This window comes from Tachypleus tridentatus, chromosome 13 (genome assembly GCF_004210375.1).
Source record: "Tachypleus tridentatus isolate NWPU-2018 chromosome 13, ASM421037v1, whole genome shotgun sequence".
NCBI lineage: Eukaryota > Metazoa > Arthropoda > Merostomata > Xiphosura > Limulidae > Tachypleus > Tachypleus tridentatus.
This window is the reverse complement of record NC_134837.1, coordinates 238,562,957-238,585,521: the sequence shown is the minus strand read 5'-3', so window position 1 is coordinate 238,585,521 and position 22,565 is coordinate 238,562,957. Positions and strand designations below refer to the sequence as shown.

The 22,565-nt window shown below is 32.9% G+C and overlaps 2 protein-coding genes across 7 annotated transcripts in view; both read left to right on the top strand.

Moving 5' to 3' along the window:
• LOC143238024 (cilia- and flagella-associated protein 44) overlaps window positions 1-6,698 on the top strand; it is a 134,534-nt gene extending 127,836 nt beyond the window's left edge. For 2 of the 3 annotated variants that reach the window (XM_076477910.1, XM_076477909.1), the window contains exons 33-34: window positions 1,822-1,956; window positions 6,251-6,698. In XM_076477910.1, coding sequence (XP_076334025.1) covers window positions 1,822-1,956; window positions 6,251-6,460 — 345 coding nt within the window. In that variant the 3' untranslated portion in view covers window positions 6,461-6,698. Of the gene's footprint in view, window positions 1-1,821; window positions 1,957-6,226 lie in introns of all 3 variants that reach the window. The other variant, XM_076477911.1, reaches the window with a different exon arrangement.
• A 6,029-nt stretch (window positions 6,699-12,727) lies between these two features.
• Window positions 12,728-22,565, top strand: part of LOC143240811 (uncharacterized) — a 37,762-nt gene continuing 27,924 nt past the window's right edge. For all 4 annotated transcript variants that reach the window (XM_076483912.1, XM_076483913.1, XM_076483914.1 and 1 more), the window contains exons 1-2: window positions 12,728-12,881; window positions 15,671-15,801. In XM_076483912.1, coding sequence (XP_076340027.1) covers window positions 12,829-12,881; window positions 15,671-15,801 — 184 coding nt within the window. In that variant the 5' untranslated portion in view covers window positions 12,728-12,828. The remainder of the gene's footprint in view (window positions 12,882-15,670; window positions 15,802-22,565) is intronic.

Here is a 22,565-nt window from a genome sequence, read left to right as displayed (position 1 = left end):
TATTTCAATCTTCCTGATGTCGTAAAGTTATACCTTCCAAGTTGTGTTGACTGTACATACATGTTGGTTTGGGTTCTTGGAATGACGGCTCCTCTTCCCTTATACTTCCTACACCTAAGTTGAATAGCTGAGGACCATCTACCTGTCAGAAGTCAGTCAATTTCCTTCTAATGCCACTGGTTTGGACTGGAATTGATTTCCTAATTATGGTCTTATGCACCCTAGCCACTCTCCACACATTACTCTTCCTTTTGGATTTATAATGGATCACTTGTTTCAACCTTTGATTGTGACACATCACTTGGGAGAAGAGTATACTTGATTCAGGTGTGGTGTAGTCTCCCATGGTTGTATTTTCTCTACCTAGAGGTAGCACACTCCATGGGTACTCTTCAAATGTTTTTGAAGAAGGCTTATCTAAGTAATTTTATGCCAGTTCCTCACCTGTTCAGTGTGGGATTCTAGCTGTAACTGTGAGAGGAGGTGGTTGATAATATCAGAAAGTAATATTTTTCTACACTTAAAATGTCTTTCCAATAGGTACTTACCCACTGTCACACTTCTCACTTTTTCTCCTCACTTCCAGAGTTGCTTTTCATGCCTAATAAGATGATTGAGTTTAATTCATAGAAGAAATAAGCTGAGATAGGAGGGTGTATTGCATCCCTATTGGTTGAGGTCTGTAGCATACTAATTTGCATACTTAAAAGCAGCTGAACCATATGGTATATAGGTGATTAGGTGGGAGTTCAAGGCTACGGTGACTGACATTTTGCACACTAGAGGGCAATCAAATTGTGAACAGAAGTAAGTATTTATTGGAAATATATTTTCAATGTATGAAGATATTAACTTTTTCTGATTATAAATAAATGAATTTATAACTACACATACAGTCATTTAATCAAAATTAATTTGTACTTTGGGAAGATATGATTGTAAAAACTTTAAATATCTGAGTTTATATTCTGTCTTTTAATTCTGATAAACTAAAGATAATTGAAGCTTTAATAAGTTTATCTTTGGAATTTTAATATTCTTTGAGAAGACATTGGCTGTCAGATGTAATTTGAATACTTAATGTTGGACTTTGCTTTTGGGATTTATTATGATTAACAAGATTGGTATTGAAACTAGCTTGTTAAAATTTTAAAAAAACTTCTTCAGTGATAATTGAAACATTATTTAGAGATTCTGCCATCATTATTTCCATTGTTTAAGAAAAAAAGATAACTTATTTTTACTTACCAACTTCACCTGTATTGACAGGACAAAGCTAAAAGTACATGTAGCACAAATCATGAGAGATTAGTAAGGGTATCTGGCAATGCTGAGCGAGAAATAATATATTTAACACTACAAGTAGAGGCATAAGTCACGATCTTCCATCATTTTGAGCTGTAGCACATGACCAAATCTTCTGTTGTAAGGATACTTGTTTTGCTTGCAATGTTAAACATCATTTTACTACCAACTTTCTTATTTAGTTGACTATGCATTTGCAGCATTAGGGTAGCAAAGATGAATTTGACACCAAACTTAAACTATTCATCTGAGTGCTTATTCATTTAAACTCTACCTTTGTTGGGTGGAATCTATTCAAGTTTCTTTACCAAATTTGTTAAGCCATTTCCTCATAACAACTTGTAACATCAGACAAACAGACATAAATTAGGAAACAGACAGGTAAGTTAGTTTAACTAGATGTGGAAGTTCTTATAAACATTAGTTACTTTGTTTAGGTTCGTGCTATGTTCTATTTCTCAAAATCCACAAGTGTATAAATATATAAAACTTTGTTGTTGTTTTTCTCAATTTTAGAGAAATATTGAAAATAAAAGAGACCGGCTTGCTGTGTTAATAAAAAATAACAGTCAACATCTTCAGGTGTTGGCAACATTGACTCAAGAAAAGCTGCAATTAGAAGAAGAACTGCAGAAAAAGCAGAGAAAAATGGTAAAGTTATATTATTTAAAAATTTTAAATTTTAGAAACTTTAACAAAAATTTCAGTAAAATCAAACATCTTTAGTGAGAAAGAAAAATGACAAACTAATACATAACAATATGAAATGGTAAAATTAATATCATAAATTGCATAAATATAGACGTTTTACAAGTTTTTATTTTATAAAGAATCTTTGTTGAACAAAAATTAACTGTTATAGTTATAAAACAGTTATAAACTTGGATTGAATATTGATGCTGAGTTTTATTAGCCTTGCAAAGGTTGTGGATGCATTACACAAACCAAATAGCATGATGCAAAACCCATACAAACTATTTCTCACACTTATTTATTTAAAAACGGCTGGTATGAGTAGAGAAAGCACTAATAGAGGAGCGAACAACATTTTGACTCTCTTTGGTCATTGTCATAGAAGAAGGTCGAGATGTTGTTAGCTCCTCCATTAGTGCTTTCTCTACCCATACCAACCGTTTTTAAATATATAATTTTCTTTACAAGTGGGTTTTCTTATCATCATGGATTATTATTTCTCACATTGAAAGTAGTTTTAGCTCTTGCCCCACCAACCAGCTGAACTTGTCAATGCCCAAACACTAGGTCTTACATGTTAAATCATTGTATAGCTTTCAGTATTTCCAAGCATCTATTCACAGTAATTGAAAGGCATCAGCACAAGTTATCATGTTCTTACTTCTAAAATAAATAAAGAAATGAGTGTACCTTCCACCTTTCTGCTAGTTATTAAAGGATATAACCAAGAACTCTCTAAAGATTGTATTATCCTGTCCTTTAACATCTGCTGTACCTCAATAATGGATACATCTATAGTGTTCCAGGAAGACCTGCATGGTGGTTGTTTAATCAGATATGTGTCATATATACAGTTATGACAGAAAGTGTTCATACGTTTGCATCCCAATTAGTTTTTTGCTCATGACTTAAAAAGTATCATGATTAGGCTAATAGACATATATTATATTATAAATATTATACTAACACACATCTAAATAAATTTTTATGTAAATTAAATGACAAATAAACTGTTTATAAACAAATAACCAAAAATAGGAAGAGCAGAAAGTGTTTGTACATTTCAGAATGTGTGAAAAAACTGATATTCCCGTAAAAATTTTGTTTAGTTTAGCGAATAAACTACATTATACCATTCCAGAACTAGACACTAGGTTCATAATTATTGGAATTTAGCCAGCAAAAAATTTACTTCTAGCAATTTAGCGCCATCTCCGTCATTATCTGCTTGGTCATCATGGTGAACAGGAAACAACTATCCAGTGATTTAAAAAACCAAATTATTGTAAAATACAAGTCTCGTGTGTCTCCTTCCAGTATTGCTCCACAACTTAATGTGCCAAAATGTACTGTTAAAGCATAATTGCTAAGTTTAAGTTTACAGGATCAACTGCTAATCTCACTCATTCTGGACTCCCCACCAAAATTCCAGAGAGAACCAAGAGGAAGGTTCTCAGAGAAGTTAGTAGGAATCCTCGTTTAACACGTAATGACATACAGAAAGTGGTAAGGGAAACTGGGGTTGAAGTAAGCACCTCTACAGTTATTATGTGATGACTGTCTGCCCCAAGACATCTAATTCCACAAATACACCAGCATGTTCAATCATGTCATTGAGCAGCTGCTGCTGTATTCAGTCTAGATTGTTTGCACAATCCTCAGCTAGTGATGTGAGATATGTTGGTTAACTGCACACTTGCTTGCAGATTTGACACAACAGGTCTTATTATACTTAGGACCACTCTAGTGGGAAGCTGGATGGCTGATTGTCCATAATTGCAGAATAACACTGGGATCTTGTCCTTTTTGAAACAAATAACTGCTCAAGCTAATACTGTTTGCCTTCTTAACAGGAAACACTACATTTCATGTATGGAGTGAACTACCATGTTACATGGCACCAACAGTCTAGGCTTCACCTGTAGTAAATCACAGAATTCCACTTACATACTTGGGTGTACTGTGAATTACTTTCCCACATTCATTTACATAGTTCATTGCTCATGTACCCAATTTTGCAGACATTGGACAATTCTTTCATGGAACATCAGTTCGCTAGTTCACTAATTGCATAGACAAAACTAATATATAAATATATAAGCTCTCAAAGATGCTAATGATAGAATGAGGTTGGCAATGACTAACTTCTTTTCATGAATGGTGATTTCTACACAAAGTCAGAGGTTCACCTCTCCATTCACATAAAATTTATCATTACTTACCACAAAAACTTTTATATCAACCTGGCTCATATGGTAGTTTTGCTTAGAATGCCTTATACATCATGAGATCTACCATTGTTCTAAACTTCTCTTGTATCAACCAAAGTACTTTATCACTTGCTTTTGTACCCTGACCTGCACCTGCTGAGTCGTCAGTTATTACGAGTAACCTTTTCTATTTTGCTACTTTGGAAGGAACTAGTAATCTAAACAAAAGTAACCCAACAATCCACAGAGAAAGCAACCCTTTGCTCTTCTCTTTCATGGGGATATCAAAGCAGGGGCATCATCAGTATAGACTGCAACATGAAAACCATGGGATGATTTGGATGGTGCTGTTCTTTTGCTAGATACTATTGTGATTGCATCATAATACTGGAATTTGGTTAGTCCTTAGCTGGGCTTGAATATGGTGTGATGTAGTTTGACAGGACAATATGTGTAAGTATAGTAACTGCAGCTGCCCTGCAGACTTCTTCCTCTCTTGCAACTGGTTCAAAGTTACCATTTCCTACCTCATCATTACAAAACTACCTTAGTGATAGTGAGAATATTTCTCACATTCATGTGATATCTCATTGTCTCACTTTGTATTCCTAGACCCAAATAATTCTCTCAGACAACAACCACCCTTCAGAGACCAATTTTTCCTCTTGATTGTTAGTCTTTTGAGTTGTGGAAAACACCATTTCCTCAAAAATAAAGTCTTTTTAACCTAATTCTGAATTCTCTAAGTAACCGAGTTTTTGAGTAGGACTGTTTGCTTTTGGAATTTCATGCAAAGCTACTTGAAGATTATCCATGCTAGCTGTCCCTAATTTAGAAATGACAGAATAGAGAAAAAACAGCTAGTCAACAACAGTCACCTCTAATTCTTGGGCTACTCTACCAATGAAAAATGACCATCACATTACATTTCCCTGATGGCTAAAAGGGAAAGTATGTTTGATGGGATTTGATGGGTTGGAAAAAAGTTTGAGAACTGGTTGTTTGAAGCTTTTCTGTGGTAATAATGTTTTCTTTCACTTCTGTATTTACTGTATATGCTATTAATTTTCATTTTATCATTGGTTTAGTTATTTGTGAGTAACTTTCAGTTTTCTGTTTTTTTAGGAGTCATTTTTGCACTTAAATCTTCCCCTCTTCCCACCCACCTCCCAAAAAATCTTCAAACAATTTGAAAAGGGATTTTTGTGAATCTCTGCCAAGCTTGTTACTGTGTTTGAGGTTCTTTTTGACTGTCTGTGTATCTATTGCTTCACGTGAAAGAAGATTTTTCCAAATTGAAATTGATAAAAGATTTCATTTCTCAACCATGAGTTAGACGAGACTGACAAATCTGGCTTTACTTTCAAATGAACATGATTATGCAAAGAAGATGAATTTTGATGATGTCATGAATTAGTTTGCAGAAATTAAGGCTGGAAAACAGAGACTGTGAACTATCTCAATTTACCTTTGAAGATTAGGCTAAATGTTAAGACTGGATTTCCTGGGTTTTTTGTATGAAATAAAATGCAGTATCACCTGTTCACTGAATTTTTGATGCCCAACATTCTTCTTATTTCCAATTTGCTTATGGCAATACTGTATTGTTAAAAATCTACTTGCAAGCATAATATATTTTTCTGTGTGTTTAAATTTTAAAATTGTTTATGGTGGGGTGCCAAAGGAATGATCCCCCCAGTGCCAAATACTTTAAGTACTCCCCTGACTACACTTATAAGGTGTCACAGTTCTCTTTCACCCCCATCACTAAAATTGTAATGGCCAGACAGTAATCAAATTATTCTGTGTGGGTAAATGCATTTTGGCTTTTATGACTTGTGTTTCATAAAAGCAAGCATAACATGATATTGCAGACACTAGCCTTTATACAGAGATTACATTTTAAAACAGTAATAACCAATTTTGTTGTTAGTTAATTATATTATGGAAAGAAATAATTTTAACATTTTGTTTCATGTAAACTTCAATAAACTTATGTGGATTAATTATTAATCAAGATGATGCATTCTTGGTGTGGTTAGGAAGCTTCTTCAGCAGGACTAAGACAGTCTCAGAGAGAAGAAATAAAACATCTTTCTCAACTAGTTGCTTTACAAGCACAAGAAATTCACCTCTTAGATGCAGAAATTAGTGCTTTGAAGAAAAAGTGTGTACATATTCCTTCACCATCAGAAAGCAGAAAGCTGTTAAGACTAACTGAAAGAACCTGTTTTACAAATTCTACTACTTAGTTTGTTTTAATTTTAAAATACTGTTCTTCTGACTTTTAACTTATTCAAGTCTTTCATGAATGTTATTGTTATCATTTTGTTATTTCATTTAAACTTTTGTTAACTTTTCAGTGAGACAGGTATTTTGTTTAGTATTAGGCCATTTTGGATAATATAAATATAATTTGAGAAGGGTATTCGATGTATTTTGAAAAATGTGAACTGAGTGAATTTATCAAAATAATAAAGAAAACTTCACCATTTTTGAGATTTCAACATATTTTTGTATTCTAAATTATAATCTGAACTAAATATATCAGACCAGACATCAACATACAATATATATATTTACTTTGGTATATTTGTGTTAAAGTTTCTCTTATATTTCAGAATTAATCAAAAATGTTATTTGCTTTATATTGTCAATTAAACTACACAGTTAATAGAAATAAAACCAGTGCAAATCACTTAAACAAATTTAATTTCTATAACGTCTAAAGACTAGCAGGTAATGAAAGTGAATGAATACTGAAAAGTTGGTCTGAAAAATATTTAGTTTTTAATTATAAAAGTATATAAAGAGCAATTATTTGCCCTAACAAGCAACATTTTCTAAGAACCTTATATCTTTAACTTGTAGTTAATGTTTGTTTGTTTGTTTTTGGAATTTCGCACAAAGCTACTCGAGGGCTATCTGTGCTAGCCCTCCCTAACTTAGCAGTGTAAGACTAGAGGGAAGGCAGCTAGTCATCACCACCCACCGCCAACTCTTGGACTACTCTTTTACCAACGAATAGTGGGATTGACTGTAACATTGTAACACCCCCACGGCTGAAAAGGGCAAGCATGTTTGGCGCGACCGGGATGCGAATCTGCAACCCTCAGATTACGAGTCGCACACCTTAACACGCTTGGCCATACCGGGCTAACTTGTTAAATTTTACATAGACAATCCTTAAGTATTATTTTCTTATTATTACTCATTTCCTAACTCTCTTATCCATCACTCACATTCCTCACTCATGTGTTAAACATTCAATAATTATAGGAAGAGTTTGAAAAGCATTATTTTTTTCAGTTTATTTACTTTTTTAATAAGAATACAATCTCAACAAACGTGAAAACAGCAGCACTTCAAGTTTTGAAGAGAAAAACTGTAAATCCAATGCAATATAATTTATTTGATACTAGATTTGTTTCCTTTCTATCCCTGAATTATTTCTTGCTTCATTAGAATTCAAAGAATGTTAAAAATGACTCCTGTTGAAGTAAATAGGCTGATTTATTTATCTCTTAATCCCAGTGACAAAAGTTTCAGTGTTTTTTTTCAAGATGAACCTTAGTTTAGGAAATTGTAATATTTTGTTCACATTCCTATAATAATTTTATTATGCCCAAAATACTTTTCACACTTGTCAATTGTGAAAAAAAATTTAAATTCCTGACAGGTGATCCTCAAATCACCACAGTCATATGAACAGATTACACAAAACTTGTATTTCTGTGTGTGTTTAGGTGCTATATATCAGAAATATTTATACTATAAATTGCACTTTACTTTTATTTCTTTTCAAAGTGAAAAAGGCAATATACATAAAACAGATGTAAGTACATTTAACTGCAATCACTATAATCAAGCCATTAGAAACCTTCATGACAAGACAGCAAAACTATAGATTAGAAAAGGCTTGAAACTCATAATCACTAAAAGACAATAGTATTTAGTTATATGTATAATTTTATCACATTTTAACTTATGTGACTGAAATTCACTGTTTTCTAATTGTATTTATTATAACTATACACTTTTGTTTAAAACAACAAGCATTACAGTTGCATTAGAAGTTTTATTCACTATTGACTAAAATATTTATGCATACATGTTAATGATGTGAAATGTACCACTGAAATAAGTAACTAATTGGTACAAATATTTATTTTGGATTAATATTGTTATTAATCTGTAGAATTAATAATAATATAAGTGTTTGTGCTTTCAATGTGTTGTTATAATTCAAATCATTTTTATGCTGTAATTTAAATGTTAGCTAGAGGACGTATCACATTAAATTCACCTTAATAATATCATATTTGGAAATACAAATGAAAGAAACTTTTGCTAAATATCTAAATCAAAAGAAAACCAAATAGAAATTTATAGAAGATTAAAAGAGAACTGAAATGAATGAGATAACAAAATAAAAGAAGGCTAGGAAAAACAAGACAAAAAATTAAAAGGCTGTAACATAAGTATAATGGAGGAGTTAAAAGAGAGTTTTTAAAAAGAATTAAAATGAAAAATAAATCAGATTGAAGACAAAATCCATAAAGTTTTATGGGAAATGCAGAGAGATTGCAATAATAAATTTGAAAAATGTAGAAGGATGTCAAAGAAGTACAAAAATGTGATAATGAAATGGAAGATGTTTAAAACAATATCAATGAGGAAGAAAAGAAGATTGGTGGCAGAATGATTTTTTTTTGTTTTTTTTTAATTTCACGCAAAGCTACACAAGGGCTATCTGCACTAGCCACCCTTAATTAGCAGTGTAAGACTAGAGGGAAGGCAGCTAGTCATCACCACCTACTGTCAACTCTTGGGCTACTCTTTTACCAATGAATAGTTGGATTGAGCATCACATTATAACACCCCCATGGCTGAAAGAGCATGTATGTTTGGTGCGACAGGGATTTGAACCCGCGACCCTCAGATTATGAGTTGAATGCCTTAACCCACCTGGCCATGCCAGGCATGTGGCAGAATGAAACTTCTGGAAAATAAATTAGTAAGTATTGGTAGCTGCCTTATCCAAGAGGTTTGAAGTATTACATCATAACAAAGTGTCCAGAGCAAAGCCCTTTAACAGAGTTTGGAGGAAAGAAGAAATTTCAGTTGAACTTACGGAAGATTTGGAGAGGCTTGTCCAATTGTTTTACACAGCCCCTTTTTATGAAATGGTGTATTAGTTGGCACATGATTAGTTTATAGATGCCATAACAGACAAAAATGTGAGAATTAGGCTGAAGCAAAGTAGATGTACATATTTAAAGGAAGTTCTGCAGTTGGCAATGGAACTAAAATTCATTGAACTCACAAGTAAACATCATCTCAAATTTGTGGGATCAACAAGTAATATTGAAACATCACTCACACTGATGATGATAGTCTAGAAGAACTAAAAGTATTAGTTTGATAACTAGTTGTACAGGATAAAGGGAATAAACCACAAAACATTAGATTCTTGAAGTGCAACTTTAAAGGATATATTGCAGAAAAAAACCTTGTGGAGAATAAGAATTTTTCCCAAAGGATGCCAGAAAAAGAGAATTGTTATAGACATGGGAAACCTAGTCATTTCAGCTGAGACTGTTAGGAATGAATATATTTTAAGATACCAAAAGGATGATTCTTTAAGCCCACCTTTTCAAAGGAACAACAAAAAGCTAAGTATATCTCCTGTCTGAAAACATCATTTTCTTAATGCAATAGTACTTTGCTTTAGAAAGGGCTACCGCCTACCTTTCACACAAGCAATCGATTTCACGTTTCATTGCATAATCTACGAAACACAATCTCAAAATGCAGTTTTGATACATTCTATTCCACCGTTACAGTAATTGTTGGAGTTAGTTTCTGACATGTTGATTTAATGTTCAAAACCTTTCTAATATATTTAATCTCTGTTAAACTAAACTATACAAAATAATAAAAAATGTGACAATCAATCCAAGTATTCGTTGGTAAAAAGTAACCTAAGAGTTGGTGGTGGGTGGTGATGACTATCTGCTTCCCTCTAGCCTTACACTGCTAAATTAGAGAAAGCTAGCGCAAATAGCTCTCATGTAGCTTTGCGCGAAATTTCAAAAAACAAACAAATTTATCGTGTGGGGTCCCGGGGCTCGTTTTTGTATTGTCTGTAATAGTGAAATGTGCCTCAAGAAATATTTGAAAATCATCTCGCATACTTACGATGCTAAACTTTCAACAATAGGGCTCGAAAATATAATAGTAATAAACCTCCTGTTTGTGGGCTGAAATTATCGTGACATTTGTTTCTTTCGTTTGGGCACCAGGATCCCTTTTGGCACTGCTTTGGGTCCACCAGTGCTAATTTGACATTACACATTATTTGAGGTTTTCAATAAGCTACTCATGAAAATTTGTTTTTATTTTTCGATTTTTATGAGACTTGGGTTATAAAGATATTAGTTTATTTGAATTTCACCCAAAGTTACTCGAGAACCATGTGCTCTAGCCGTCTCTAATTTTAAAATAATAGACTAGAGAGAAAGCAGCTAGTCAACACTATCCACTGCCAACTTTGGAATTACTCTTTTACCAACGAATAGTTGGATTAACCATAATATTATAACACTCACAGGCCATAGAAGTATTAGTAAATATGTCTTGGAAGTCTAGACCAAAATTTCATCTAAGAGCAGAATTCTTTGTTAGCATGTAAAGTAGTTTGCTTTCCATGCCACTGGTAATTTGAAATTTTCAAATTATATTGGATTGATGTGTTAACAGTTGTTAGGGACAACCCCAATGTAAGTTCAGATTGCATTACAAAAGGTATCCCAGTGAATCAACGATATATTTGAAGGCTTACAGCGTTAAAAGCCTGGTTTCAGTATCGCTAGTGGGCAAAGCGCTGACAGCTTAGGCCATTGTATAGCTTCGTGTTTAATAACAAACAAACAAGTGTTAAATTAAATTATTTCAAAAATGAATACATACAAATATATCAATTTGTATTTATGACATAGCTACTGAGGCTTTCTCCTGCCGTCCTTAATTTTGAACTGCCAACCAGGTGGAAAAGAGCCCCTCCCAGCAGTATTCTAACACCATCCGTTCAGACTGAGGGATTGACTTACATCCTTGTAATGTCTCCATAGCTTGAAGTGCGAGAATATTTTGTGGTATAGCCAAAACTCGATCCCAGCTTACCAGCTCTGAAATCTAGACATCTACCACAGGTCTAACCCGTGTCTACACATATGCAGATGCCAATGCTTAAATATTCTGCATTGATGGTTTTCATTTATTTCAACTACATGAAATGCACTATTTCCTTGATATAATCATTTCTGAAGTAAAATGAGGTATCACTTGTCTTATAACATTTCACTACTCTTCTGTAATTTTCTTATGTGTATATTAAATTATTTGCATTTTATAAATATAGAAAATATTAATTTATAACGAATTGCTCCTGTGACTCGGCGGTATTCTTGATGGCTTATAACACTAAAAACCGAATAGTCTATTATGTAACTTTGTGTTTGGTACCCCGCTAGTACAGCGGTATGTCGCCGGATTTACAACGCTAAAATCAGGGGTTCGATTCTCCTCGGTGGGCTGAGCAGATAACCCGATGTGGCTTTGCTATAAGAAAACACACACAAACTTTGTGTTTAACAATAAACAAATGATAAGGATTTACATAATTATTATTTACAGAATAATCCTGACTAGCTTTGTTCTTCAATTTGTTTGTGATAACTGTAGTTAGCAGCTCGCAAAACTAAATGAGCTCAATGTTAACCAGCCAATGTGACTCAGCGATAAATTTAAAGGCTTGTATCACTAAAAAGCAAGATTCAATGCACACATTGAGTACAGCATAAATAGTTCACTATTTGGTTATGTTCTTAAACACAAAGGTGTTAAGTGAAGGTGCATTGTTCATATCACGTTGACTGTAGAAACAAAATTATCTACGTTTCTTAACCAGGAGTAGATAAATATCTGTAAAGGGAAGTGTCACTTTTGGAGAAAAAATTAAAATAAGTGGTGAAGTCATACCGGAGAACATACAGGCATACCCCCTAAGAAAAATATGGTATTTTGTTGGTTTCTACGGTTGATTTTTCACATTTTATATAAATTTAAACATTTAGCGTAATTTAGAGAGCGCGATCACACTAGCCACACCAAAGTCCTGCTTGTATGCATTTTTAGATTATAATTTCAATACTTACAAATGCTAAGAATTATAATTCACTCCTCTTCTGCAGTCCCTCGCTAGTACAGCGGTATGTCTCCGGATTTACAACGTTAAAATCAGGGGTTCGATTCCCCTCGGTGGGCTGAGCAGATAGCCTTTGGTGGCTTTGCTATATGAAAAACACACACCTCTTGTGCAAACGTTTCGTGATAATATAAATAAAATTTTGTATCAATGATAAATAACCCCTTTGTATGTTTGAAAACTTGATAATGGAAAGTAAGTAAATGAATCACCCTAAATTAATTTTCATCGTATTTTATAATAACAATGATTTTTATTTAAAGTCAGAGGATTTAAACCGAAATCTCCATAAAGATAAATAAATAAAATATATCTTTTGCTTTGCTGGTGGTGTTGCATGCAGTTTTCATCATGGCGTCTCTTACGGAAGAACGGCGAAAAGAGATGGAAGAGGAAATGAACAGGTAATAAAGAAGTATTTTGAATTCTGTTTGTAAAGTTTAAGTAATATTTACTGATAATTGTAATTACCTACATTTTGATCTTACAAAATATTATATAACATTCAATGAAACAGTGCATACCTTTACTGTCTGTTAACTGAAGTACTCACTTGAATTAGATTCTAGACATACCTGCAAAAGTTATTATGGTAAATATTAATATCTTATTATAGGTATTAATTTGAAATTTTAGTAAGTAATAATGACATACTTTTTAATTTGGGAATTTTAATTTACTTTTTATTTTAGTTTCCTTAATTGTAGATGTGAAAGGATAGCCTTGCTGGGCCAAATAGTCTTTCTTTATGCATTTATGTTATTTCATTTTCTTAGTATCTCTAACTATTCAAAATTTATTTTTGTTGCAAAATACAGTTGCTAAATGTAAGGTCAGTAGCAATTCACAGAGTTTTAATTTGTAAGGAAATATTTTATTTTTGATAATAATATATATATATATGTTCTTTGGTTAGTATTAGTGGATTTGATATTATTGAAGAGGTACCATATTTGTGGGTTGGTATAAATGTAAAGACTGTTGTATTGTTTGATTGCTAGTGGAAAATTACTAATTGAAGTTCTCAGATTGGAGGTTGGGACATGAAAGCTAAAGAGTTACTAAAACATAAGTGTAAGATTGTGTAAGATAGAAGAAAAAAGAAGTATAATATTGGAATTACAAAAATAAATGGTTAAGGTTAAAAAAAAAACTTTCATTCAGGCAACTAAAAGTAACAGTATCAAATACTTTTGAAATGGGATATTGCCAAGGAAGAGAAAATGATAACATAATGAATATTTTCAACAAGGGGCTTTTAAATTAAGTATATAGATTTTTTTTTTTTTTTTGAATATACAGAAAAAATTTGAATATACAGAAGAACTAGAATTTGTTTTCCAGACATTAAAATATTTTGGAGCAAATGCAGAATACTGATGAGGATTGCTACTGTGGGTGTGGCTAAGTAAAGTGCCATCTATTAGATAATAATTAGCCCTTTTGCTACGATCTTGATGTAATGTACATGAGTTCATCTGCACATTTGCACTATAACGTTTGATACAGCATGTGAATCTTCACAAAATTTGGTAGACTTTCCATAAAGATTACATGTATTGTGTATACAAAAAATAAGATTTTTTAATGAAATTTTTTGCTAAAGAGTTGTTTGTGAAAATAGTCCCTTTTTATTACTAGTCCGAGTGCCAAGTGATTTCATATGATTAAAAAAACTATTCTTTATCCCAAAAATCTCAAACATTATTTGCATAATCTATAAAACATTATAAGAATGTTTTAAATGTTTGTTTCCAGTAAGACTATATTTTCTATACTCTAATTATGTCAGGTCTGTCACTTGACAAACCTCGTAACCATCATAAAAACAATAGGAAATAAATATATATTATGCTTCTTTCATGCTTAAACGTCACAATGCTATATATGAACGTACATACATATATATTTTTTATTATATTAGCCTTCCAGTCATGTCTAGCTACATTACATAACTTCCATTAATGCAGTACACATACACTCATGTTACTTAGTCAGTAACATGAAACTGATCTTTAGTCTTCTCTTTCTTGGCTGTGTTTTAATGGACTAGTATTTTATAATATACTGTCACATTTTAGTTGATATACATTATCTATGTATATATATATATGTGTGTGTGTGTGTGTAGATTATTACTATTTAAAAAAATTATTAAATGTGTTTTTTATGTAGTTTCATAAATCAAGAAGTAAAGCAAACAATTATCTCTTCTTGCTACGACCTTTGTATTTAGTTATTGATGTACATTTGTTGCTAAGCATTTTCAAATTTCGCACATGGAGGATATTGAACAAAATTTTTTTAAAGTGTTATATGTACATTTGAACAACCAAAGAAATCAAATAACTACACTGGTACCATAGAATTCCACTGTAATTCAGTAAGCTTAGTAACAAAAATGTATTTAGATTTTAAAAACATATGAAACTCTTGATCAGACTTAAGATGCATATTACCAACTTAATTTTGGATTAAAAGAACATGGTTGCCTTTTCACAGATCAAAATAGTTGAGAAAACCACCTTGGGGACATTCTAAGCTGTTAATTGGTTATTTACATGTCATATATTGTTGTAAGAGTATGTAAGGGACCATTTCAAAAAAGAAAAACAAAATAAAAACATATGAGGCTCTTATTTTATATTCTAGCTTGTTAATATAATTAATTTGAGTTCCTAATTTGTGCTAAGTTACAGATTTAGTATTTTGACATCACAAACATCAAATTTTAAAGTACTACATTCCAAATACGATATGACTTACTAAAATCTATATCTGAATGTGTTCTTTTAATATTTACTTTTAAATTAAGAAATTAATTCATATATAATATTAAATTTTGAATTATATTCTACAATTTTATTTCAAATTTATTGACATAAATTCATAAAATAGTAGTTCAATAAACTTTTGAATGCAAGTTAACAAATACGATGACATGGCCTTTGAACCCTGGCCCATTGTGAAAGGGTTAAAGAAATTGTAATAGTTCTTAATGATCCCACATGCTTAATTTAGAGTTAAAGATAATGTTGTATACAAACATTTACTCTTTCATTTTTCATTATTGCATAGATTAAATGTTTTATTTCACTTTGAGTGTATCAGACAGAACAGAAAGTCATATCTGAAGCAGTTCATAGTGATTTCTTCAAATCAGTTTTTGATTTTATTTTTTCTTTGTTTTTAGGTTTGAGCAAGAAATTGCTTTTCCTGCTGATTCATCTCCTCCTCCATCTCATCCAACACCTACTACTTCACATTCAAAACCCAATAATGTAGAAAAAACACCAACCAAAATAACTGCACCATTTGTCCCTGGTAAATCAATATATTTTCTGAATAATTCTAATAAAAGCATGAATGTTTCTTGTGATGAAATGAGATGCATGTGATATCTGAAAATAAGATTTGCAATGAACAATATCTCTTTATTTTTCTCAGTACAACAGTATTCAATCATGTTTTGCTTTTGTTTTTCAAGTAGAAAATTAAGGAGTCTTTACACTTATTATTTTCCATTTAGTTAATATTTGAAGTATTATCTTTACATTTTAAATATTTTGATTTTGAGAAAGGAAAATACAAGTTTTAAAATTTGTTCCAAAATAATACCTCTCACACTACAGCTATTACTTGATTGCCAAGGTTGCTTTCTTTATCCATCTAAGTATTGGTCTGATTTTTTCTTGCTTGCTTAAGTCTTTTATACCCCATTTAATTCCCTTTGGTGATATTTATCTCCTGACACACCATCTACATCAGTGTACCCTCTGTCCTAGTACTGTATATAAGCACCTCATTCAGATATCTTATCATCACTTTTGATATCTTATCATCACTCAAAAATTAGAGATTGTTAGTGATCTTAGCTATGGTGGTGTGGAATATGGGCATCACTCAAATCCCTCATGCTTTTGGGACAAGTGCACAAGAGATAGTTTCAGTTGTTTTTGTGTGACTAAGGAATCATGAACATTCATTCACTGTATTCCCCAGTTTTCCTTATTCAGTGTCATTCTTTGATCTCGTGTGACTATACACTACTAAGGTATGGGTTCCTCTGCCATCATCTCTTCACAAATGCTTCACTTCAGGGAGGGGGTGCATATCCCAACAGTCAGGAGTTCTTAGGTTTATGCACTGATGATGTGGTTTCCCTACGCAATGTTTTAGTTCTTTTTGTTCTTCATGGTCTGAGCATATTAAGGAAAAAAATTATCAGGCTACACTCCAACATTTTCACAGTGGTGTCTTGCATTTCCTGTCAAGAAAGCACTTGGTTCAGGACTCCTTGTTTTTGAACCTTGGATCTCCTTTCTCAGTATCGCACCAATTATAACATGTTTGCCATGTTCCACAGGTGATGACTTCAGTAGCAGATCAATTGTTTCAACCCAAACAGATTCACCCAACAGAATATATACTGCATTGCAAGGTTCTGTAGGGTATGCTCTCATTTTAAAACATTGATGATTGTTGGGTTGAGTGCTCATTGGAACATCCAATTACTGGCAAGATTATATCTAATACTTCACCTTTGGGTTTGGCAAGAGGTTCATTCTAACAGGACAAGACAAGATTAGAACTCTAGGCCTTTCCTTCAATTCATATGTTACTCAACCTACTCTCTTTCAATTCATTGTTGGTTCCTCTTGATAGCACCAGATTGGTAGCTACTTGTTGGTATTTTTGCATTATTTTTAGGAGTACCCACCTCTTTCTCTTTGGCCATCTCTGTGAGCAAGTTATGATCTGATGTGGTACACTTGGTTATTCAGAAGTTCAAGCCTTGGTCATTGGGGTTTTATTTCTAAGGTTGCCATTTATATATCTCAGTTTTTGCTTAATCCTCTGATCACCAACTATCAATGCAAATGGCACACATGTCAGCAATGGTGTATTGAGCAGAGTTTGAACCCACAGTTGTCCTTTATGAGGCAGCCTTATCAACTACTGTTTGATACTCTAAGACAAAATGTCTTTTGAGTCTCCACTGCTTTCTAGATTCCTCAAGTTGCATTGGGTCCTTTGATCCAAACAGTCATTCCTCTTACCTAACTGGTATAGTAAGGTTATATTACATGTCCTTTCTCAACACCTGTTTGTGACCTTAGTTTCATGTGCAATGTATCACCTTTACCCAAAAGTTTATCTTTTGTTATTGCTGATCTACAAACATTGTCAGTCGTAGTGGTTTGCTTTGATTGTCCACAGGATATTTATCATTCTTCTTGCATTCTCAGACTACTTCTTCTAACCTAAGACACTTTCAGCCATGGTAGAAGATAAATTCTTTTTCACAGAATCATCTGATCACTCTTTCTTACTTTTCTGACTAATCAAGTTTTGTTTATTGTTATGCCTAGTGAGGGTCTTGAAGGATTTGTTACCTGCATTAATACTTTTAGAGATGTTGGACAACTATTTTTTTCTTCATTGGGATCATTTAGTTCTCTAGAATTTATCCCCAGTTACATTGATTAGGTGGATATGAAATGAATGCATATAACTTTTTTGGTTTTTCTTGGATGGTGAGGAATCTTATCTAAGTCACATCTAATCATATTTATCACATTTCAATGTCCTTAGCAGCCTTCTTGAATTGTCTGCTGGAGGACATTGTGCAAACTAGAATGTGGACCTCCCCAGTACTTTTATCTTGCATTATTTGCATGGTCTGGCAGTTCCATCACCTGTGGGTTCTTGTTGATCATAGGATTGAGTAAGTTGTGAGGGTGGTAAACAGTGCCATTTTTGCCAGTGTGAGAGAGTGCATTCCTCCACTCTTGGAGAATAGGGCAAAGTTGAGAACCTAACAGTCTGGGTCTCTGGATGTTTTTTTCCCAGATGTTGGTAGGAGTGGTACCAGCCTATGTGGGAGCCTACTTGTAACACAGGTTCAGATTTGACACTCAGCTATCCAAGTGGGTTGGGTGTGACTTTTCTTTTTGATCAGTATTTGATCAATATATTGTTTATGGAAGAGGGTACACTGTTTCCTCAATTCTGAATGCAGAAACATCCAATCTTGGGTACTTGGTTGAACACAGCTGTTCCTTACCCTCCCTATAATTCTGGGGACAAGTGAAATTTACTGTGTTGGCATGGTTTATGAGTGAAGATGATGTTCATAATTATATACTGGATTAGTTTTGTTTTCTTAAGATGAGTAAGTCACTCCTGGTCCTGTCATTCTGAGGCTGAGGTGTTGCCTTTCAGACTTCAAATTTAGAAAAATGTTTGTCCTCTTCTGTATTGCTTACTTTCTTATCAACACTCTAGTAGCTCAGAGTGCATCACAGTATGGCTACAGGTTTTTATTTACTCTTAAGTATATATATATATATATATATATATGGAATTTTAGTTGTAGTGTGAGAGGAGGTATGTTTTGGAATTTAACATTTTCTTAATTCAAAAATGTACTTCCAGTAATACTTACCTCTACTGAGGTAGTGTTAGAGACTGCACATTTAGTCAATCTTGAAAAAGTGATAACATTATCTGAATAAGGTGCTTATATACAGTACTAGGATAGAGGGTGCATTGATGTAGGTGGAGAGTGTCATGAGACAAATATCACCAAGGGCAATTATGTGGGATATAAAAGACGAACAAGTGCAAAAAATCAGACCAATGCTTAGATGGACAAAGAAAGCCTGTCAGTTGAGTTGTAGTGTGAGTAGAGGTAAAAATGATTGGAAATACATTTTTAAGAAAAATATTAAATAAAAATATTGATTTCTTAATTGTATAAACATGGGCAAGATCGTTTTTTTGTTGCATAATTGAATTATGTGGATGATAAACTACAACAGTGGAACAACTCAAGGCTGGTTCTACTAAGCCTTGTTATGTTTGTATGCATGACTTATGTAACCTAGAACTACACTACGCAAAATATGCCACAGTATTTACATGTGAGCTGTTCCAAAATTATCAAGTTAATTTTGAAGAAGTACAGAATTTGCAAACCTTCACTCAGTAGTGTATACTGTAAGAAATGGATTAAATATAATAATCAATTAGTATATTGTGAGACCTTGGCTACTATTTTCCTATTTATATTTAGTCTTCAGTGTTTAATGTAAGGATGTGTAATAGCTACCTTTGCTATATCCAAGTTCAGTGTATTTTGATATAGTACTTCATGATATATATTTATACTCACTGTTTGCAAGTTGTTTTAAAACACTGTTTTCCACTCATTAACATTACAAGTATTTATTAATTTAATCTGAGCTTTAACTTGCTTAGTTTTATATTATTATTGTATTTTAATAATCATATAATTTTAAGCCTAGTTATTCCTTCCATAACAAACATACTTTCCAGTTAGTGACAGAAATATGTTTTCCTAAAAGACTGTAATTGTGCTGAAATATGCTGTCTTGTTTGTTTTGGAAAAGCTACTGAGGGCTATCTGTGCTAGCCGTTAATTTAGCAGTGTAAGACTAGAGGGAAGGCAGCTAGTCATCACCACCCACCGCCAACTCTTGGGCTACTCTTTTGCCAACAGATAGTGGGATTGACCGTCATACACCCCCACGGCTGGAAGGGCGAGCATGTTTATGCAGGCTGTCAACCTTTAAATTTTAAACACTGACAGATACATCTACTTAACAAAGGGACTCAACTTTGTAGCATCTAGGTACATTCCAACCATAGAAATCAAAACATGTTTAGAAGACCTAGCCAGGAGACTTGTGATACTTTCTACAGAGAACAAAAACAAGGAAACAACCAAAAACAACCAACAGAAAGACGACAACTTAGATAATTTTAGTGACATCCAACAGCCAAACTTCCCAGGTAAAATTACAAATTTATATTTTCCAGAAACACCTAAAACAACATCTTAAACAATTTTTTCAAAGAATTTTCTCACAAAACCATCAACATAATTTCACAAAACAGAAAACTAAAAAACAACCTTACAAAAAGAGACATTAATTCCATTAAAAACCTAAAACAAGACAAAAACATAAAAATTCTAAAAGCAGATAAAGGTAACGCTATAGTCATAATGAACACGAATGAATACATCCAAAAAATGAATAACATCCTATCAGACACGAACAAATTTAAACCAATACACACAAATCCAACAAAGACACATGAGATGCAACTGAACAAATTGCTACTACAAATGAAAAAAGCCAACACAATTTCACAAACACTTTATTCCTACTTACGTAAAACCGACTCACACACACCGCAAATATACGGTATCCCCAAACCTCATAAACCAGATTGTCCATGACGACCAATAATGTCCACATATGAATTGTTTAATTACAATCTTGGTAAATACATAGCATGGGCATTCTCCAAATTTGTAACATCAGCCAGCTCATTCATCAAAGACTCTTTTAATATCAAGTCTAATCTAAATCAACTTAATCATAAAGCCTTAATGGCCAGTTTCGATGTTATATCCCTCTTCACAGAAGTTCCAACTTTTGCAAGATAGCCTTAGAACTCTATATCTGAGACCCTAACCCAACTATAGACATTCCCAGTAACCAGTTAGCAACCCTCATAGAATTCACCATGATAAAGACAAACTTCATGTTCAACAACCAAAACTATATACAAACAAATGGCCTAAGCATGGGCAACCCAGTATCACCAGTTCTAGCCAATATTTTTATGACACAAGTTGAAACACAAGCAATTAACACAGCATTACATCCACCACTACACTGGTACAGATATGTAGATGACACTGTTGCGGGATTCAAATCTACAGAACACATACTTAATTTTTTCAATCACATTAACTCTATACATTCCAACATTAACTTCACATGTGAACAGGAAGAAAGCAATCAAATATCATTTCTTAACCTCAAAATTACAAGAACCGATACACAATTCAAAACAGAAATCCACCGAAAAATCACCCACACTGGACTATACATTCCTTGGGACTCAGCACATCAAACAAAACAAAAACTCAACATACTAAGAAACCAAATAAACACATCCATAAAACTATGCTCACCAGATAAAATTAACGATGAATTAGACAAAATAAAACAATAATTCATCAACATCAATAAGTTTCCTCCACAAGCCGTAGAAAACATTATACGCACACACCTAGACAGAAAGCAAAATCAACCAACTAAAGTAAATATATCTCACGAATCAAAAATCACTTGAAACCATATACTGCTGTATACCATATATTCCTGACATCAGCAAACAAATAACCAACATTTGGCAAAACTAGTAACAAAATATGACATTCCAGTTAATACCAAATTTATTCAAAAACCAGGCACAAAACTGAGGTCTATACTACGTAAAAACTACACTGACAAACACCACACCAACATTATTTATAAAATACAATGTGATAACTCCCACGACTTCTATATTGGAGCAACAAGTAGAAAAATGGAAACCAGATTCAAAGAACATAAAAAGTCACCTTCACACGTTTTCGAACACTGCAAGTCAAATAAACACAACATAACCATAGGAAACACTCAAATACTAAATAAAGAAACAAACATAAACAAACGCAAAATTAAAGAAGCCTTACTTATACAACAACTTAAACCCAAAATAAACCAATATAAAGGAATGCCTTTATACCTATATTAATATAATAAAATAAATAAAATTATATATTCAAACATCTAATACCGCCCTCTACATTCCAACACTCAGTTACACAACCCCTTTCAAACATGTGGTCAGCTTCCGGTCAGTTACCTCTTTCTTTGTGAACCTGACGATGACCGAAGAAGGTCGAAACGTTGTTCGCCCTTTTATGTAAAATATCTTCTCAACCCAAACGAGCCGTTTTTGCATATAAATTTCTCAACAAGTGGGTTTCTCGACATCACTGAGATACATAAACAATTCAACAATCATCGATTGTTTAACAACAAAAAAAGACTCCTGCAGCTCAGTATTGTATTGAATTTTGGGAACTTTTCACCCTAGTGGTTTCTGATAAATATATTACATAAAAATAATTTTGTACAGTTATTTGCCACTTTACATTTAGAACATTCTATTTATTTGTCTGATGATTTCTTGAGACCTGTATGTCTCATGGTGACAAT